The 20,212-nt window shown below is 51.9% G+C and overlaps 2 protein-coding genes across 16 annotated transcripts; both read left to right on the forward strand.

Moving 5' to 3' along the window:
* The first annotated feature begins 6,663 nt into the window (after positions 1-6,663).
* Positions 6,664-19,376, forward strand: Ccdc9 (coiled-coil domain containing 9). 15 transcript variants are annotated; one of them, XM_075991001.1, is made up of 16 exons: positions 7,332-7,497; positions 8,922-8,974; positions 9,079-9,183; positions 10,476-10,568; positions 10,711-10,959; positions 11,980-12,063; positions 12,151-12,324; positions 13,573-13,754; positions 15,227-15,273; positions 15,378-15,513; positions 15,717-15,810; positions 15,901-16,279; positions 16,707-16,823; positions 17,658-17,707; positions 18,191-18,237; positions 19,259-19,376. In XM_075991001.1, exons 1-15 carry the CDS (start codon positions 7,350-7,352, stop codon positions 18,206-18,208), a joined length of 1,929 nt encoding a protein of 642 aa, XP_075847116.1. In that variant the 5' UTR covers positions 7,332-7,349; the 3' UTR covers positions 18,209-18,237; positions 19,259-19,376. The 15 variants fall into 15 exon arrangements, with proteins under 15 accessions (XP_075847187.1, XP_075847176.1, XP_075847198.1 ...); XM_075991072.1 differs by lacking the exons at positions 7,332-7,497; positions 19,259-19,376 and adding an exon at positions 6,664-6,754 and having other exon boundaries at positions 16,707-16,799; positions 18,191-18,676; XM_075990993.1 differs by lacking the exon at positions 19,259-19,376 and having other exon boundaries at positions 18,191-18,353.
* Positions 18,898-19,574, forward strand: Inafm1 (InaF motif containing 1). The gene has a single exon (XM_075991105.1). It carries the CDS (start codon positions 19,021-19,023, stop codon positions 19,408-19,410), a length of 390 nt encoding a protein of 129 aa, XP_075847220.1. The 5' UTR covers positions 18,898-19,020; the 3' UTR covers positions 19,411-19,574.
* Positions 19,575-20,212: the final 638 nt, after the last annotated feature.

The following is a 20,212-nucleotide window of genomic DNA, read 5'->3' on the forward strand; positions in this document are numbered from 1 at the left end:
GGATTTCATCAGCTTCCTCTGCCTGAGTTGCCCCCGCGCTGGTCCTGCGCCGCGAATCCATCGTGCGCCTGCTGCCACCTAGCGGCGGACGGTGAAAGCACAAGGGCCTCCTGACCGCGCCGGGGAACCTGAGTCCTCACAACAACCTTGGGACTTAGACTTGGTTCTGCGTGCTGGGTCTAGAACCCAGAACTTCTACCATTGAAATGCACTACTGGCCCTGAATTGACTATGTGGTATGGTTGAGGTGTGTGTGTGTGTGTGTGTGTGTGTGTGTGTGTGTGTGTGTGTATTTAGACTTCACACATTCATACATCTGGATAAACCCTCATACACTTAGTTATGTCCCCAGTCCATTAAACATAAAAATTTTTTAAAAAGTAAAATTGTTTGTAAAGGTTGGAGAGATGGCTCAGTGGGTAAGAGTACTGACTGACCTTCCAGGGTTGGCTTCCTAGGACCCTCAAGGGGGCTCATTTATAACTTTAGTCCTGGGGATCTGACTCCCTCTTCTGGCCTATTCAGGCACTGCGCACAAGACATCTGTGCAGGCAAAACCAGACATAAAATAATAAAACGCTTTTTAAAACCTAAAAAAAGTTTTGTGTGTGTATGTATGTGTGTCTCTGTGCATATGGCCACGTGAGGTAGTTGTATCCCCTGGAACTGGAGGTACAGGCCATGGTGAGCTGCTCTTTGTGGGTGCTGGGAACCACCGTGAACTCACTGCGTAGCCCAGGAGGCCTTGAATTTGCCATCATCCTACCTCAATTGCTTTCCACCTTAGTCCTACATTTATGTGTGTGGTCACACAATCACACTTGTGAATGTCAAGATGTGTGTGTGGGGGGGTCAAGAACAATCTCTAGGTTTTCCACCTCCCACCATGTGTGTTCCAGGGCTCCAACTCAAGTTACTAGTCTTGGCGACAAGCACTTTTGCTCTCCGAGCAACTTTACTGGCCCTCTGCCTAACTTTTTCATCAGGGTCTTTTCAAGAATCTAGAGATGACCTCCAGGACCTACCTGTCTATGCCTTTCTAGTTTGGGGATTAGAGATGTGTGATGTAATGTTTGGCTTTTACCAGGGTCCTGGGGTGGGGGTGGGGATCTTAACTTTACTGATTGATCCATCTTCTAGGGCCCTAATTTTTGTTTTGGTTTGTTTTTTTGAGACGGGGTTTCTATGTGTAACAACCCTGGCTATCCTGGAACTTGCCTTGAATTTACAGAGATCCACCTGCTTCTGCCTTCAGAGTGCTATGATTAAAGGTGTGGGCTATCACCACCCAGCCAGACCCACCCCCTTGGTTTTTTTTATTTTATTATTATTATTTTTTTTTTTTTTGGTTTTTCGAGACGGGGTTTTTCTGTGGCTTTGGAGCCTGTCCTGGAACTAGCTCTGTAGACCAGGCTGGTCTCGAACTCACAGAGATCCGCCTGCCTCTGCCTTCCCAGTGCTGGGATTAAAGGCGTGTGCCACCATCGCCCGGCGGTTTTTTTTATTTTTATTTACTTATTTTAAGATTTATTTATTGTGCATCTAGCATTCTGCCTGCTTGCCTGCCCACAGGCCAGAACGGAGCACCAGATCTCATTACAGATGGTTATGAGCCACCATGTGGTTGCTGGGAATTGAACTCAGGACCTTATAGAAAAGCAGGCAGCCAGTGGTGGCGCACGCCTTTAATCCCAGCACTCGGGAGGCAGAGGCAGGCAGATCTCTGTGAGTTCGAGGCCAGCCTGGTCTACAAGAGCTAGTTCCAGGACAGGTACCAAAAGCTATGGAGAAACCCTGTCTCGAAAATCAAAAAAAAAAAAAAAAAAAAAAAAAGCAGGCAAAACTCTTAACCACTGAGCCTTCTCTCCAGCCCTTTTTTCCTTTCTTTTCTTTTTTTTTTTTTAAGAGTTAGTGTAAGGGGGCGGAGGGAGAGAGTGAAAGAGCAGCAAAAGGCCATGTCAGAGTGGAAACATGAAAGAGGCAGGCAGAGAGACAGGAGAAACAAAGAAGAAAGGCAAGAGTCAGACCCCTATGTTTAATTCTAGTGTGTGAGACAGGGTCTCATGTAATTCATGCTGGCCTTGAACTTGTTACATAAGACAAAAGCCGATCTTGAAGCTCAGCACCTCGTGTCTCTGAGCTGGGACGGTGCCAGCCTTCCAGAGTAAGGATTAGCTGAATGAAGGAGTCTGGTTTCTAACTGCAGGCATCGCCCCCTGGTGGTGAGTGAGAAGCAACACTTCCAAGGTTCTCAAGTTCCCGATACATCTTCTCAACTCTGTAAACAACTAAGCCTTCCACAAAGAATTCTCTGTTCTTTTTTTCCCAAATATTTATTTATTTATTTATTTATTTATTTATTTATTTATTTATTTATTTATTTATTTATTTATTTATTTATTATGTATACAATGTTCTGTCTGTGTGTATGCCTGCAGGCCAGAAGAGGGCACCAGACCTCATTACAGATGGTTGTGAGCCACCATGTGGTTGCTGGGAATTGAACTCAGGACCTTTGGAAGAGCAGGCAATGCTCTTAACCGCTGAGCCATCTCTCCAGCCCCTCTCTGATTGTTCTTGAACATTTTGTGTGTGTGGTGTGCGTGAGTGTGTGTCTCTGCAGTATTGAGGATTGAACGTAGGTCATGAACTCTTAGATCTAAGTTACATCTCGGCCCTCTTTTTTACTTTTTTCTTTTCTTTTTTTTAAATAGCAGGGCATCCTTGAAATTTCAATCCTCCTGGCTCAGCCTCAGTGTCTGGGATCACAGTACTACCCTGCCCTGCTATACTTTGTGACTTTTTATTTCTTTGTTTGGTTTTTCTAGACAGGGTTTCTCTGTAGCTTTGGAGCCTGTCCTGGAACTAGCTCTTGTAGACCAGACTGGCCTCGAACTCACAGAGATCTGCCTGCCTTCCCAGTGCTGGGATTACAGGCGTGCACCACCACCGCCTGGCTTGTTTTTAGTTTTTGAGACAGGGCTTCTACGTAACAGCCCTAGCAGTCCTGGAACTTAATTTGTAAACTAGGCTGGCCTTGAACTCACAGAGATTTGCCTGCCTCTGCCTCCCTAGTGCTGGGATTAAAGGTGTGCACCACCACTGCCTGGCTGTTTTCATTTTCTTTTCTTTTTAAATTTAAATTTAAATTTTAATCTGTAATGAGATCTGGTGCCCTCTTCTGGCCTGCAGGCATACACGCAGACAGAATATTGTATACATAATAAATAAATAAATATTAAAAAAAAAGAAAAACCAAACCAAAACAACAACAAAAAAAGTAAATGATCCAGAAATTTGTATGCTTGGAAGTAATAATAATGGTGTTCACCCATCGAGAACTTGCCTTTGATTTGTTTTTTTATCTTTTTTTATTTTTATTTTTTTTATTGAGCCAGGGTCTCACTATGTAGCCCTGACTGGCCTGAAACTCTCTGTGTAGACCAGGCTGGCCTTGAACTCACAGAAATCTACCTGCTTCTGCCTCCTGAGTGTTGGGATTATAGGTAATTCCCACTAAGCCCTGCCTATTGTGTTCTTTGGAGCAGACTTACAGATCATTTACTGCAAAACATGTGTCTCTAATAAAAAACATTTCATTTTTCAGGTATTTAATAGAGAAAAATGTGAATATTCGTGACACAAAGACAGTGACCCCCATGGTGGTGATACCTTTAATCCCAGCACTCGGAAGGCAGGGGCAGGCAGCTCCCTGAGTTTGAACCCAGCCTAGTCTACAGAGCAAGTTTCAGGACAGCCAACGTTACACAGTGAAAGCCTGTCTCAGAAAAAGGCTATGTTGGGCTGGAGAGATGGCTCAGCCGTTAAAGGCTAGACTTACAACCAAAAATATAAGAAAAAGGCTATGTCAGTTACTCTGTTCTGATCATTATACACTGTTTATTAGTATCAAAATATTATCGTTTGCTACAACTGTGAACAACCATGTGTCATCTAAAATTTAAAAAAAAAGAAAGAAACCAATCATTCGCCTGGGCATGGTCGCCCCAACCAATAATCCTAGCTAACTGGGCAGTGGTAGTGCACACGTTTAATCTCAGCACTCCGGAGGCAGAGGCAGGTGGATCTCTGTGAGTTTGAGGCCAGCCTGGTCTGCAGAGTGAGTTCCAGGACAGGCTCCAAAGCTACACAGAGAAACCCTGTCTCGAAAACAAAAACAAAGGCAAAGCAAAACAAAACAACAATAACAAAATCCCAGCATGCAGAAGGCAGAGGCAGGTGAATCTCTCAATAGATTTGAGGACAGCCTGGCTTACAATAGAGAGTTCCAGGCCAGTCAGTGCTACACTGTGGAGACTAGATGTCAAAATTAATTAAAATGTTTTATATCCCCCCTTCAAATGACTTGGTGGGTGTCTCTTGGCACCTGTTTAATCCCTATAATTTATGTGGTAGCAGATAAAAAATTTCTTTTCTTTTTCTTTTTTTTTTTTTTGAGACAGAGTATCTCTGTAGCTTTGGAGCCTGTCCTGGAACTCACTCTGTAGACCAGGCTGGCCTCAAATTTACAGAGATCCACCTGCCTCTGCCTCTCTGCCTCCTGAGTGCAGGGATGAAAGGCTGTGCCACCACTGCCCAGCTGAGATAACCAATTTCTGCAGGTTACTCTCTGGGCTCTACGTATATGTCACAGCATGCATGCTACCGTCCCTTCCCAAAACTGGACCAGCGAAAAAGCTGGGCTGGCAGAATAGTTCACAGCTGTAAACCCCAGCATTCAGGAGACAGAGCCTGGAGAATCACCTGGGCTTTGGGACAGCGTAGATACACAGGAAGAGCCTGTCTCAAAAAACTTCAAAAAGGCTACATATTAGCTTAGTGGTTAAGAGTGCTTAATACTTTTTTTTTTTTTGAGTTTTTCAAGACAGGGTTTCTCTGTAGCTTTTGGTTCCTGTCCTGGAATTAGCTCTTGTAGACCAGGCTGGCCTCGAACTCACAGGGATCCGCCTGCCTCTGCCTCCCGAGTGCTGGGATTAAAGGCATGTGCCACCACTGCCCGGCGAGTGCTTAATACTTTTGCAGAGAAACCAGGTTTAGCTCCCAGCACCTACATAGAGGCTCACAATTGCATGAAATTCCAGTATTTGGGGACCATCTGCCCTTTGGTCTCTGAAGGCTTCAGGCAGTCATGCCATACACAGGATTACATGCAGGCAAAAACCCCATACACATAAGATACATACACACACAAAATATATAAATTAATATATGTTAATTTGAGACAGGGTCTCATAGCGTAGCTATGGCTGTCTTGGAACTTACTATGTAGACCACACTGACCTTGAACTCACAGAGATTGATCTGTGTAGGCCTTTCTGAGTGCTGGGATTAAAGGCATATGCCACCACTGCCTGGGCTGGCATATTTTTCTTTTGTTTTTTTTTTTGAGACAGGGTTTCTCTGTAGCTTTGGAGCCTGTCCTGGAACTAGCTCTTAAACTAGCTCTTGCAGACTAGGCTGGCCTTGAACTCACAGAGATCCACCTGCCTCTGCCTCCTTGAACTCACAGAGATTGACCTGTGTAGGCCTTTCTGAGTGCTGGGATTAAAGGTGTGCGCCACCACCGCCCAGTTGGCATATTTTTTCATTTTAAAGCAAACAACAAAGATGTAGCTAAGTGACAGAACCTGGGCACTAGCCTGCGTCTTCTACACCACACACACAGACACACACACACACACCTCTCCCTGTGGAAGTTCAGTGAAGTACTGTTGGCAATTCCTGTTATCTGAAACTGAAATAATCCTAATGTCCATGAGACCCAGTTGGACGAATTGTGGCCATCCCCAGATGGAATACCTCACAGCAGTTTGAGATGGCCAATTTGGTGGTCATAGCCCCTGCAGGTCTGGAATCCTACCTCAGTACTGAAGGGGCTGAAGCAGGAGAACCAGGAGTTCAGAGCCAATCTCACGTGAGATCGTAAAAACAAAAGAAAACACTAGTACTTCAAGTGCCAGCAAGTTGCTTAACAGGTACAGGAGCTGGTGCACCTGATAGTCCAGGGGTCACACTGAGGTCATCATCATTGGCAGCAAGTGTGTTCTATCTATCTATCTATCTATCTATCTATCTATCTATCTATCTATCTATCTATCTATCTATCTATCTATCTATCTATCTATCTATTTTTTGAATCAGGGTCTGCATAGTCCTGGCTGGCCTGGAACTATCTATACCTATATGGATAGATATAGATATATATTTCACGCTGTTCTTGGCTTTGAGGCAATTCTCCTGCCTCAGCCTCCCAAGTGCTAAAATTAGAGATGTGCCACCATGCCCTGCTTTGGTTATACAGTTGTTTCCTAAAAATTTTAGATATATTTTTATGAATTGGTTAGTTTCTAAAACTCAGGTTTCATTGGCAAGACGTAAATTGGTTTAATTTACGTTTCCAGGGGTTACTGTATGATGTCTGGCTTTTACTTACTAAAATAGAGAATCAGTGGCTAAATGGTCTGAGCGAAAAAGGAGGAGTACAGAGATTAAGGGCTACAGGTCCATTTCCTGAGGCGACGGGTAAGAAACACGCTCCGGCCACATTCTGCAGAGCCAGAGGGGATGCGGCCCCTTTAAGGCATCCGGAAATGGGCTGTCCGGACCGGAAGTGTCCCTCTTTATTTCCTCTTTTCACGTGGAGCGGACCAGAAGTGACGTGTGAGGCCCGGGAGCTGCGGACGAGGAGGCGGACGGAGTCGGAGTCGCAGACGCCGCGGGGTCTCCGGGACAGGTGACCGGGGGAGGGGGTCGGGAGCGCGCCCGGAGAGGGCGGGGCCTGTTCGCCCACGTGAGGGGAGCGGGAGCGCGCGCGGGCGGGAGGCGAGCGGCCGGCGGGGGCGGGGTCAGGCTACTCTGCGGGGGGCGGGGACACGACGCCCACATGGGTCTCCAGAGGGGCGCTGTGGGGTGGGCCGTGAGCTTGTGGGCAGGGCCGTCGGGGCGGGTGCGGGCGGGCCCTGAGCCGGGTGGCTGCCATGGCAGGGCGGGGCTTCAGAGTTGGGTCCGGGCTGGGGCGGGGTCGGAGTCTTGGCTGGAGTACTAGTAGGCGGGCCCGGGACGTTGGGAGGGGATGATGGGGGCGGGACAAACTTGTGGGGCGGGGATAAAGGGCGGAATTGGGGGGCAGATGCCGGGGGAGGTGGGGGCGGGGCTAGAGCATTGTCGGGGCCGAAGGGGGTGGAGTTTGGGCTGTGGGCGGGAAAACAGGGTCAGGGCCAAAACGGAACGGGGCGCGGTAAAGGAAGGGGGCGGAGCGTCTGGAGGCAGAGCCAGGGTGTTTCAAAGGTCAGGGTCTAGTTTGTGCGGAGTGTCACGGGGGCGTGTCCATGAGAGCTAGGGGCGGAGCCAAGGTTTTGAGGGGCGTGGGGAAAGGGGCAGGGTTTGGGCGTTGGTTGGGTGAAGAGGCGGTGACTGAACTGGAGTTTGTCCTGAGCGTTGCTGAGAAGCTGGGGGCGGGCCAGAGAGTTGCTCTCCGTAAGGGTCGGGTTTTTGCGTTGTTGGTTATGTTAGGGCGTAGTATCTAGGGGGTGGGGCCAGGGTTTGGGGCGGAGACGCCCTGGGCAAGCCAGTTAAGTTTCTTGGTTTTGGAAGTCGGTCCTGATCATTGCTCAGAAGCTAGGGGAGGGTCCAGAGACTGCCTTAAACTGGGTAGAGGCAGGACCAAAATGTCAGGGATTTTGCCGGTGGAGTTGGGGTGCTGTGCGTGGTGGGGCGGAAGGGAGGGAAGAACGGTGGGGCTGTAGTCAAAAAGTTTTTTCTTATACATAAATGCGTCCGAAGCTGAAGGAAGGGGCGGGACTCAGAGGCGTGGCCAGAATGTTTCCCGGCACGTGGGGAGCTGGGTTAAGTTGGAGGCGGAGCCAGCTTGATTGTATAATTTTTTTAATGGGAGGGGCCAGAAGTCTTGTGGGAAAGGTGAGGCCTGAAGTTTTATCCCGGTCGGGGCGGGACCAGTGAGTTTTGTGGAGGTTAGGGGCGCGGGTGCGCTGGCAGCTTTTTTCTTGTAAGCATCTGTAGAATTTCTGTCTTCTGGACTGAGTATCACTATGGAGGTCAAGTCCGGTCTAGGAAGCCCGCGGAAGTGGATCCTGGCCCTGCCTGCAGAATCTTTTCTGGCTTGGTAGGAGATGACAAGTGCCTTTTCAGAATGCTGGGGCCTGGGCTGTGTCAGTCTTAGGGGAGCCAGGGATCAAAGTTCTCGGAGAGTTGGAACTGTTTTTCACTGTTTTATTTACTTTGTGCATGTATGTGTGATCACACGGAGGTCAGAGCACAACTGGTGGGAATCTGTTCTCTCCTTCCATTTTATGGGTCCTGGGAATTGACCTCAGGTTCTCAGGCTTGGCGGCAAGCACTTTTATCCCCCAAGCTATCCCGCTGGCCCTCTAGAAGTTACTTTTTTTTTGTTTGTTTGTTTGTTTTGTTTTTCGAGACAGGGTTTCTCTGTGGTTTTGGAGCCTGTCTTGGAACTAGCTCTCGTAGACCAGGCTGGTCTCGAACTCACAGAGATCCGCCTGCCTCTGCCTCCCGAGTGCTGGGATTAAAGGCGTGCGCCACCACCGCCCGGTTTAGAAGTTACTTTCGCAGTTTGTAGCCGACCTTCTGAGATCCCGATCCTGGCTAAAATTATAGGCTATGGAACCTGGACTGACATCTTTGTTTGGAGGAATTAGTATTAGGTACAGGGTGGAGCCAGACTTTTCCCAAGGTGGGTCTGACTAATTGCATGGGTGGATCTAAAACTGAAGGGCAGGGTTTCTATTTCTTCAGGGAAGAGGCGAGGCTAGTCTTGAGAATTACCTTGAAGAAGTACAAGTGTATTTTTCTGTGAGTCAGTGTTTTCAGAACCCTCAGTAAAGGAGAGGAGCCAGCGTTTTAGAACTGTTCTCTTCCCCCAGGACCCCCAAGTGGTGCATCCCTTTTCTGTGAGAAGATCACAGCTGATGAGATGGTGAGCTGCAGAGTGGGGGAAGGGAGTGGGGAAGGTGGGATCCTGGGTAAAATGCCCTTGGCAGGAAGATCATTCTTTCCCCCTCAACTGTCTCCCCACCACAGGCTACCACACTAGATTTGAAGTCAAAGGAGGAGAAAGACGCTGAGTTGGACAAGAGGATCGAGGCTCTGCGTCGGAAGAATGAGGCTCTCATCCGGCGCTACCAGGTGCCCTAGCCCTGCCCTGGGAGACCCCATCCCCTCTCCCCCCGCAGTGAGTTTTTCCCACCTCTCCCTTCAAGCTTTCTCATGTTTTCCCCTTCACTCACAGGACAAAAGCCAAAGGCCTTAGTCTGGCCTTCCTTCCTCCATCCCATCATTCATTCATTCATTCATTCATTTATTCACATTCTGTTCATCGAAGTCTCCAGATTCCTAGCTCCATGTGGTGTGGTGCTGGGGATGTATTCCCTAGACCTGCACTTAGTCCATGTTCTTAGGGTTCACAGTCCAGTTTGGGACATGGTTGTCCTCTGTGATGGCCCAGACTAGCAAGGTAGGGATGGGGGAATTAACCTGAGGATATTAGGGAGAGCTTTCTGGTGGAGGGGATGCTGAGAACTGAAGGATGCCTAGACATTAGCTAATTGGGAAGGAGGTGGGTTATGTTTCTCACAAGACAAACAGCTCGGGCAATTGTTTGGATGTGGAGAGGGCTTGGGAAGTTGGTGGAGAATTGATTTAGGAGTCAATCAGGTGCCACTCATGTAGGTTGGAAAATGCTTAAGAGCATTAGGGAGCCATGGAGGATGTTGAATGGAGTGAGACCTGGTCAGAATAGCTCTTCACAGTGGTGCTAGATGAGAGGGAGAGGGAGTCCAGGTAGTAGGGAAAGCTGGGGCAGGGCCTAGTTGGAGAGGACAGGCCTGGCTCAGGGCTGGGTTGTTGAAAGACTCTCACTGACCAAGGGCAGTTGGGGCTACAATGGGAGGGGGAGGGAGGGTCCAGAGCAGGGCCCAAAAGGAAACAGTGGGGCTGTCTTTATGAAGGGACCTGGGAGGAGGGTGGTCCTCATTGACTCATTCTTCATGCATTCATTTATTAAAAAAATAATTGGGTTTGATTGTTGGCCAGGCAGCTCTGTAGGCTGGGAAGTGAAGTGGGGGGGGTGCATCAGCGAACAGTCTAACAAGTATCCCCATGTTTTACCAAGCAGGGGATGAGAACAGAGAGAGTGGCAGGTAGGTGGTAAGGAGTTCCAGGGTTGCTCTAGTAGAGGAGCAGCTGGTAAAGAAAACCTGGGGTCGGAGCCCAGGGCACGGCAAAGCCCTGGGGAATAGCAGGAAGGCCAGAGTGCGTGCAGGAGAGGGCCCCATGGTGGGGCAGGATTTGGCTCTTACAGATGGGCTTACAGTGGGGGCTTTTCTGGAGAGAAGCCTGAGTCGGAAGCACAGGAGACTGTAGAGGACTGTGGGAGTCCAGCTGGTGGACAGGACCCCTAACACTCCATTTGCTCCTAGGAGATCGAGGAAGACCGGAAAAGGGCTGAATCGGAGGGTGTGGCAGTGACAGCTCCCCGGAAAAGCCGTTCCATGGAGAAGGAGAATGTGGAGGTGGAGAGTCCAGCATGTCTGAATTCTCAGGCTGGGAACGAGGGAGAGGGCTGAGGCCTGGGACCCAGAACTGCCTGCTCTGGGCCTAGGTTGCCCCAGTCTACCTTTCCTTTGGCTGACTTCCCCTCCTTCCCCTTTTCAGGAGAAGAGCCTGGGTCCCTCTCGGAGGACTCCTGGGACCCCCAGACCCTCAGGAGCCAACAGAGGGGGCCGGACCCACCCCCAGCAGGGAGGCCGGGCAGGAGTAAGCCGGGCATCCCGAGGCTGGGAGAATGGTGCTGGGGAGCAACTTCGAGGAGGAACTGGAGGCAGGGGCCGGAGAGGCCGGGGCCGGGGATCCCCTCATCTTCTAGGGGCAGGAGACAACTCAACCTCTGATCGCAAGTCCAAGGTAGGCACCAAGCAGGCCATGAAGCTTGGGCCAAGGTTTCTGTTCTCTGGTTTTCATTCATTCATTTTTCTGGTCTTGGGCCTTGTGTATATTAGATGAGTGCTTTAGCGTTGAACTACATCCTCAGCCCTTAGCTTTTACTCCGAGACAGGATCTCATCAACTAGGTTGCTTAGGTTGGCCTTGGACTTGGTGTTGAGAAAACAGACAGGGTTTCTTTGTAGCTTTAGAGCCTATCCTAGAACTAGCTCTGTAAACCAGGCTGGCCTCAAACTCACAGAGATCCGCCTGCCTCTCTGTGTGGATTGTTTCCACAAGGTGAAAGTGGGACACTGACAGAGAAAACACATTTCTTTCATTTTTGTTGGGAAGCACTTGGCCATCCCACCAGCATGGAGGCTGGAAAACGAGAGTCCTGTCCACTTGGTTGTTCTTTGTAAACCCTGTTAGTGTTTAGATGGGCTGGGTAAAGATGCACCATTTGTATGGTGACTGAGGTATGCCAGGGTCTCCTACATCCAAATAAGTTCCAGGCCAGACACCACTTGTCACCTGCTTGTCCTTGGAGAGTTTGGGCTGCCCTGTGTTTTTGGCACAGCTAGTTATATGGTTCTTTCTGACAGTCATGTCTGTTGTAATGGGGAGTGGGCTGCATCCTGCTGCCTGGCTAGCTTAACCCCTGAAATAACCACATGGAAATTGTATTAATTAAATTACTGCCTGGCCATTAGCTCTAGCCTCTTATTGACTAACTCTCACATCTTGATTAACCCATTTCTAATAATCTTTATTTCACCATGAGGTCTTGGCTTACCAGGAAAGATTCAGCATGTCTGACATGGCGGCTTGATCCATGGTGGCTCTTTCGGCCTGCCTTCTTCCCAGCATCCTGTTCTGTCTACTCCACCCACCTAATTTTCTGCCCTATCAAAATGCTAAGGCAGTCTCTTTATTTAACCAGTGAAAGTAACACATAGACAGAAGAACCTCCTACACCACGTGTCACATCTTGTCTCCCCAGGAGTGGGAGGAGCGGCGCAGGCAGAACATTGAGAAGATGAATGAGGAGATGGAGAAGATTGCTGAGTACGAGCGCAACCAGCGGGTCAGCACTGGGCAGCCTGGGGGTGGGCTGAGTGGATAGGCACCCCGTGCCTCCTCGTCTGCCCACCTGCCCGCTCTTCTGCTGCAGGAAGGAGTACTGGAGCCCAACCCAGTACGCAACTTCCTGGATGATCCCCGGCGTCGGGGTGGACCCCTGGAGGAGCCTGAGAGGGATCGCCGGGAGGGCAGCCGCCGCCACGGCCGCAACTGGGGAGGTTCCGACTTCGACAGGGTACGCTCTGGCTTGGAACATGAGAGACAGGTGGGTGCTGCTGCAGCTTCTCAAGAATTGTGCTTTGAGCTGGTGGGGAAGGACAAAGCAGGTGCTGCTTTCTGTGTGGAGTTGTTAGCCCTTGCTTGATTTGGGAGCTTTTGACATAGGGACTCAGGCTGGTTTGGATCTCACTATGTAGTTCAAGCATTTGGGTTACCATGCCTTCTTCTTTTTTTTTGTTTTTCGAGACAGGGTTTCTCTGTGTGGCTTTGGAGCCTGTCCTGGAACTTGCTCTGTAGACCAGGCTGGCCTCAAACTCACAGAGACCTGCCTGCCTCTGCCTCCTGAGTGCCGTGATTAAAGGCACCATCACCACCCAGTTTCTATTTTCTTTTTGAGACAGGGTCTCACTATCTAGCCCTGGTGACCTGGAGCTCCAGGCCAGCCCAGTTACATGGAGTTCCAGCTTTATGCCCAGCACAGGGATCCACCTGCTTCTACCCTGAGTGCTGGATTTAAAGCTGCCCACCACTATGCCCTGCTGCCAGTGTTGTCTTTGTTAAGGATTCATGTTGGACTTTTTTTTTTTTTTTTGCCATGCTAGGATATCCCCAGGGTCTTTTTTTTTTTTTTTTTTTTTTTTTTTTTTTTTTTTTTGGGTTTTCGAGACAGGGTTTCTCTGTGGTTTTGGAGCCTGTCCTGGAACTAGCTCTTGTAGACCAGGCTGGCCTCGAACTCACAGAGATCCGCCTGCCTCTGCCTCCCAAGTGCTGGGATTAAAGGCGTGCGCCACCACCGCTGCTATCCCCAGGGTCTTACACATGCTATGTGAACTATCTACCCGTGAGCCACATCCCCAGCCCTTTTGTTTTTATAAAGTTGCCCAGGTAGTCTTTTATTTATTTTTTTGGGGTGGGGGGATTTTTGAGACAGGGTTTCTCTGCAGTTTTTGGTACCTGTCCTGGAACTAGCTCGTGTAGACCAGTCTGGTCTCGAATTCACAGAGATCTGCCTGCCTCTGCCTCCCTAGTGCTGGGATTAAAGGCCTGCACCACCAACGCCCAGCTTATACTTAGTGTTAGTGACTTTGGGGCAGTCACCCTGGCCTGAGACCTGGTCTGAAACCAAAAATAAATAGATAGGACCTAGAGCCTTTCTGAGAAGGCCACCTCAGCCACCCACTCGGCTTGCTGCTTGTCAGTTCTGCCCTGTGTGGCCTGAACAGTGGCCCTATTTGTGTCTGGGGCAAGAGGGTGTGGAGGGGAACTGGGGTCTGATTGCCTATGGTGCCTGCAGGGCCGCAGGGCTGGCATGGGCTGTGGGGGCGACATGACAATGTCCATGACGGGCCGCGAGCGGTCAGAGTACCTGCGCTGGAAGCAGGAGAGGGAGAAGATCGACCAAGAGCGCCTGCAGCGACACCGCAAGCCGACTGGGCAGTGGCGGCGGGAATGGGATGCCGAGAAGACCGATGGCATGTGAGTTGGTCTTCCTGCTGGGTCGCGGTGTATGCGAGCCTGGCTGGCTTCCTTTTCTCCCTTTGGTACTGAGGATTGAACCTATGGCCTTTGGCATGTCGGGGCATTCTAGACAGGTGCTGTACCTTAGAGCCACACCCCAGCCCTTCACTAGTAAATTTTAGAGGTGCTCTACCACTGAGCAACACCCCCAGCCCCTCACTGGTGGATTCTAGAGGGGCTCTACCACTGAGCCACACTCCCCAGCCCCTCACTAGCGGATTCCTGAGGTGCTCTACCACTGAGCTGTCTCCATAGCTCCCATTCCCCACCTTTAAAAATTTTTAAAACATTTATGTGTATTGAGTGTTTTGTCTGCATGTATGTTTGTACAAAATGTGCACGTCTGGTGCCCATGAATGCTAGAGGAGGGTGTCAGATCCCCTGGAACTGGAGTTACAGAGGGTTGTGAGCTACCATGTTGGCATGGGAAATGAACCTGGGTCCTCTGGAAGAGCAGCCAGAGCTGACAGAGCCATCTCTTCTGCCCTTTCACCTTCTTTTTCCTTTTCGAGACAGTGTTACCTGGGGTGCTTTGATCTTTCAGTCTTCCTGCTTGTTGGATCCTGGAGTTACAGACAGTTGTGAACTGCCATGTGGATACTGGGCCCTCTGAGCCATGTCTATGGTTATGGGCATGAAATCGAGCCTCACATAATGCCCAGGAAAAACTCTTTTTTTTTGGTATAGGAAACACTTTGTCACTTGTTTACAGGCCTCCTGGGCTGTGTTAACCTAGGCTAGCATAGAACTCTCAACCACTCAGGCTCTGTATCTCCCTGCACAGCCAGCAAAGGGGAAGGGATAGGAAAAACCCACAATGGCCGATCCCTAGTGGCTGGGTGACCTGGACTCATTCAGAACCTTCTGCTTATCTATAGATTGGAGTTGTTGGTAGTGACAGAGTTTCCTTGTTTACTTTTTGTTTATTTGAGACAAGACCTCATATAACCAAGGCTGATCTTGAATTTCCTATGGAATCAAGGACAGTCTGACCCTGAGTCTTCTGCCTCCATCTCTTCAATGCTAGGATCCCAGATATGTAGCACCATGCCTGACCCACAGTTATGTCCTTGCTCTGTATTGAACATGTACTTGAGTGTTCATTCTGGGGTGCAAACTGAGGGCAGCAACTCCAAGGGACTTGCCTGTCTTGTGCTGCTCCACTCACAAGGTGCCGATGTCAATGGGAGGAGTGAACCATCTCTTTAGCACCCACGTTTTTATTTCAGAGGCTATATTTGTTTCTTTGTCTGGTTTTGAAACTAGGAAGCTGGATTTGCCTCTCATCCCTCATTCTGTCTGATCTCATTCTAACCAGTGGCCCCTTTGGGGCCTCTTTAGTTTGATCTGGCCCTGCCTCCATCTCCCCTGCTTTCTCTTGCCTCTCCCTAGTTTCCTCAGCTATTGTTTGCTCTGCTCTCTTTTCCTAGGTTCAAGGATGAGCCAGTTCCTACCCACGAACTGTCCCACCGCTATGGTGAGTAGTGTCTTGGAAGGGGTTAGGGTTAAGCAGTGGGGTTTGAGTGTGGCATGTACTGTGTCCCCATCCCCTAAGTTCTTGGATCTGGGCTTCTATTGTAGATGACCAAACTTGGGCAAGGCCCCCTAAGCCCCCCACTTTTGGAGAGTTCCTTTCTCAGCACAAAGCAGAAGTCAAGAGCCGCAGGAGGAGAAAGAACAGCCGACCCCAGGCCAAGGTGGCCCCTCGTGCCTATAGGTGGGGTGCCCTTCCCATGGGAAATTCTTGTTGTGTTTGGGTGTGTGGAGTCCTTCTCTCTGGCTTGAGTTTGAGGACACACTGATCTGTCTCAGCTCTGTTTGTGTCTGCTGTCCTCTTTGCCCTCTGTGCAGCAGAACAGATGTTCTCTGAGAAGTCTGTCCCCTCACCTAGGCCCTACCCCTGTGCTCTCTCCTCCCCAGTGACCATGATAATCGCTGGGAGACAAAAGAGGAAGCTGTGTCCTCAGCCCCTGAGTCCTCTCAATCCTTGTCCCTGGAGGAGACACCCACACAGGTAAGGCAGAGCAGGGAGAAGGTGGGATGTGTGTATGGGCGGGGTGGGGGTTCAGCTCCAAGCCTTTCCCTGATCTGCCTGTGTTCCCAGCAGCCTCCGGAGACCCCAGTCCCAGCCCACCGGCCTCCTGAGGAGGATGGTGAGGAAGATGAGGGGGAAGAGGAGGGAGAAGAGGAGAGGGAAGATGATGATGAGGATGAAGAATGGGAGGACGTGAGTGAAGATATCACGGAGGAGGAGGACGAGGAGGAAGAAGAGGAGTTTGAGGAGGAGGAGGAGTGTCCTAAGGAGCAGGAGGCCCCAGCTGTTCCAGATCACCAGCCTGGAGAGGCTGAGCCAGCTCGGAAGCCAACCTGTGAGCAGGCGGACCCTGCACCTGCCAGGCCCCAGGAGTCATTGTCCCCAGTCCCTGTTGAACCTCCCAGCCCCTTCTCGCCCACTGGGGACCACCAGCCCGTGTCCGACTGGGGTGAGGAGATGGAATTGAATTCTCCCAGCACTGCCCACTCTCCTGGTGCCCACTCTGCGGGTGAGGCCTGGCCTTTTGGGAATGCGTGAAACCAGCTGTCTCTGTGTGTGTGTGTGTGTGTGTGTGTTTGTGTGTGTATGTGCGTACGCACGTGTGCGCTCATGCTCCTGTGAGCTCACAAGGGTGTGGCTGTGCTCACACCTCCCTCAAACCCTGTGGCGTGGCAGGGAAGGGCAGTTGGTGGCTACTCCAAGCCTTAGCCCATTTCCTAGAGCCTGCTCTTGCTGGTTCAGAGCCTCTCTCCAATAAAAAGTTCATTTCCTTAAATGACACACCCCCACTGTGTCCTTGAGCCCCCTCCCTCGTTCCCCTCACGCTGGGAGGTGTTTGGAAAAGGAGGGGCTTGACTGAGCCTCCCCTTCTCCAGGAGGTGACCAGCCAGCCCTTGGCTCCTTGGAGAGTGGGCCAACCTTGACAAGAGCCCCGAAGTCTGAAGAAGAGGGGCCTGAGGCATCTCCAGGTGGGGTGCATGAAGCTGGTGGAGGTGGGTGGTCTGCTTGCATTCTGGGGGCTGGGAAGGGCTTGGGGACAAAGTGGGTGGGGCCTATGGGATGATGGGGGGGGCGGGGGGCGGGCGGGCAGGGCATGAGGTGAGTCAGGTGCTGTTCCATGCCTACGAGTGGGCCTGAAGTCAGGCCTGAGCCGGTGCAGAGGGTGGGCTTTAAGGCTCCAGCCGACAGGAATTGTGAATAGCTGGGCCGGGAAGCTGGAATCGGGAAGCTCATTAAGGTAAAGAGTTGAGGCTAGGTTTAGGGAGGGAGTTAGAGGCGGGATTCAAAATCTGAACGTACCCAGAGGGAAGAGGCTGATTCCCTACAATCTTGAGCTTGAGACTACTTTTGTAAAAGCAAAAAGTAGGAATGAACGAATGAACGGGGCCAACTGTTAGACTTACTGAGGTCAGGGTTAGCATTTTGGAGCAGACCTGAGTGGAATTTTGGACCCCGCAGAGTAGAAGCAAGAGGCTGATCTTGGCGCCTTAACGTGGTGGACCAGGTTTCTTGTCTGTGCTCCTCTTTCCCTTCCCCTGCAGCGGGATAGGGTGTGGAGCAGAGCCCAGGAACTGACAGTCAAATGAGTGGTGGGGATGGAGACCGAGGGACTGGGCTAGAAAACAGTGTGTGGTCCTAGGAAGATGACGGTTATTTCATTATACCAGCGCTTCCCAGTTGTCGACGGGGTTAGAAGGGGCTCTGCTTCGTGGGCTTCCTGAGATTTGAGTAAACTGGAGGCCAAGCTGCAGGCGGGTTTGACTGAGGTGCAGGACAGGGCGGATCGGGCAGGCTGGTCTTCCATTTACCACTTTTTATTTCCTCAGAGGTAGGCCCCGAGGGCCAGGAGACAGCGGAGATCACAGACTTCCAGAGGGTGCGTTTCTGCAAGGTGGTGGCGGCCTCTCCGCCGCCGGGGGCTGCCCGCTGACAGCGCCAGCAAACGGGTCTTGGCGCTCTGCACTAACCTCCAGCCACCTCGCTCCTTTGCTTCTGCTACACTCCGGCCAGGACAGGGTTAAACGTAGGGGGTGGGAGGAGCCAGGTCAACGATGACGGTCGGGACCCGGGGAGTCTTCTAAATTCTCTGAGGACCAGTCTAGACAACCCGAATGCCTATGATACCTGGCTGGTGGAGGCCACCGAGTCAGCCCTTGTGAGGCTGGCTGTGCAGGACTCTGCCGCTAGGGCCTGAGGCTCTCTGGAGGACTTGAATTAAAGGCGTGCTCTCGCCAACCTTTGAACTGTGCTGCTGGCGGGACAGGCTGGGCTGCTGTGCTTGGCGGGCTTTGCTGTGGCGGAAGAGGCGGGACGAGGGTGTTCTCCGCCGTCCTGACACCTCTCCCCTCCCACCCCGCAGGCCATCCCTCAATCCTGAAGACGCTGCTGGGAGGGGCGGCAGCGCAGGTTTGCCTAGCTGCTTTGTCCCTGCAGCCCACTCTGTACCTCTAGGGAGCGGGAGAAGTTACACTGGTGCGGAGTTACTGGGGTAGGGGCCAGTTGGGGCGAGGGCCGGAGCTGGATCCTCCAAACTGGTGCAGGCAGCCCAATGCTGTGAAGCAGGGAGGGGCGGGGCTGAGGCTCGGTGGGCAGGGCTAGCGCTCTGTAGGCGTCCTTCTGCTCCAACAGACTGGGACCTGACCTCCGACAGGCGGAGGGTGACTTTTGTGTGGGAGTTGCAATCGACGCAAGAAGGGAGGGTTCCTCCGGGCGGTGGTGGCGCACACGCCTTTAATCCCAGCACTTGGGAGGCAGAGGCAGGCGGATCTCTGTGAGTTCGAGACCAGCCAAGTCTACAGAGCTAGTTCCAGGACAGGCTCCAAAGCCACAGAGAAACCCTGTCTCGAAAAACCAAAAAAAAAAAAAAGGGGGGGGGTTCCGAAGAGCTGGGAGGAGCCCAGAGTGGGGAACAGGAGTCTCAGGGCGCTTGGAGAATGAGCAGGTGTGGCTGCGAGGGGTGTGGCTAAGATCTTTTCTTGATAGTGGTTGGCCAGAGGCGGTAGGGCGTGTCTAGGTGTGGCCAGACTTGGTGGGGGGGCCGGGGTGATTTAGAGCAGGTGGGAAGCTCTTATGGGGGGTGTGGTCCTAGGAGGGGCGTGGTTTGCGTGATGTGGTTTAAGGCGGGGCCTGGACCTCCGTGGGGCGGTACGGGGTGGGGGCGGGGCCAGCGCGGGTGGAGTGGGCAGCGAGATGCGGGGCTCGAGCTGTGTGGGCGGCGGTGGCGAGAGCCCGGGCAGCGCCGGACTGAGCGAGGCTCCCCGTGGCCGATGGCTGCGCCTTGCTCCGGTGTGCGCCTACTTCCTGTGTGTGTCCTTGGCCGCCGTGCTGCTTGCGGTGTACTACGGGCTTATCTGGGTACCCACGCGGCCGCCCGCCGGCCCGGCCGACCCCCTACCCAGTGCGCCTGCCGCTCCTTGTGCCCGTGCAGCGCCACCCGCCCCACCTCCTGCCGCCTCCTGCTTGCTCGGAGCCTCCGGCGGGCCAAGACTGCAGCCGCCGGGACTGCCACGGAGCCGCCGCCACAGCCGCCGCCCAGCGCCTGGAGCGACGTCCGAGACCGTGCACCGAGCACCGGGATAGCCTGGCCCGCCCCCACCGCGGCCTTCGCAACTCCCTCCTCACCACTGGGCCTCGCCTGCGGCCTCATCTCCCCTGGCCGTGGTCCTGATCCAGACCGACTTCCACCCACCACGTTCCTCCCTGGGACTCAGCGTTCATCTGCAATAAACTCCAGCCTCAGCTGAGCTTCCCTGGTCTGTGGTCCTCTGCAGCGCACGCTGGTCCCCTCTCGAACCCTGTAGTGTCGCAGCCTTAGAGGCTTTTCTCTTCATTGCTAACATGTAAATTTTGGGTTGAATTGGGGGGAAAAGCGGCTTGCCAGTTTCAGGGCTGTTGAAGGTCAGATACTGTGAAGGCCTTATCGGTTTTCGGTGTGTCAAGGATGGGGCCCTTGTGTCTGAGGAGACAATCATGGGAACTGCTGTTGGTATAGTTTGCAGTGGCAGGAATAGAAGCTGTCGCTTGTGCTCTTAGGCCCTGGCCAGTGATGCTGTAACTTTTTTCCTGGAGCCAGAGAGATGAACCCGGGGTTTGGGCGGTGACAGTACACATTTGCTGCTTTGGGAAGTGTAGAGTATATAACTGAACCAAAAAAATGAGGTGGGTACAGCCTCTGGGCTACACTGCTGCTGGTGCCTTGACTGAGAAGCTGGTATAGCTTCTGATAAAGAAGTCAGGCGATTGAGTCCATTTTCCCTTACCTGTTACTGCAGCCTGGCCTTAGGCAGGCTGGGATACCCTGCTGCAAGAAGGGGTTTTCCTGTATGACCTTCTTTCCCCTTGAGCTGGACAGCATCCCAGGAACTGAGCCTGTGTCAGCTGG

The sequence above is a fragment of the Microtus pennsylvanicus genome, chromosome 1 (assembly GCF_037038515.1).
Source record: "Microtus pennsylvanicus isolate mMicPen1 chromosome 1, mMicPen1.hap1, whole genome shotgun sequence".
In the NCBI taxonomy this organism is placed as follows: domain Eukaryota; kingdom Metazoa; phylum Chordata; class Mammalia; order Rodentia; family Cricetidae; genus Microtus; species Microtus pennsylvanicus.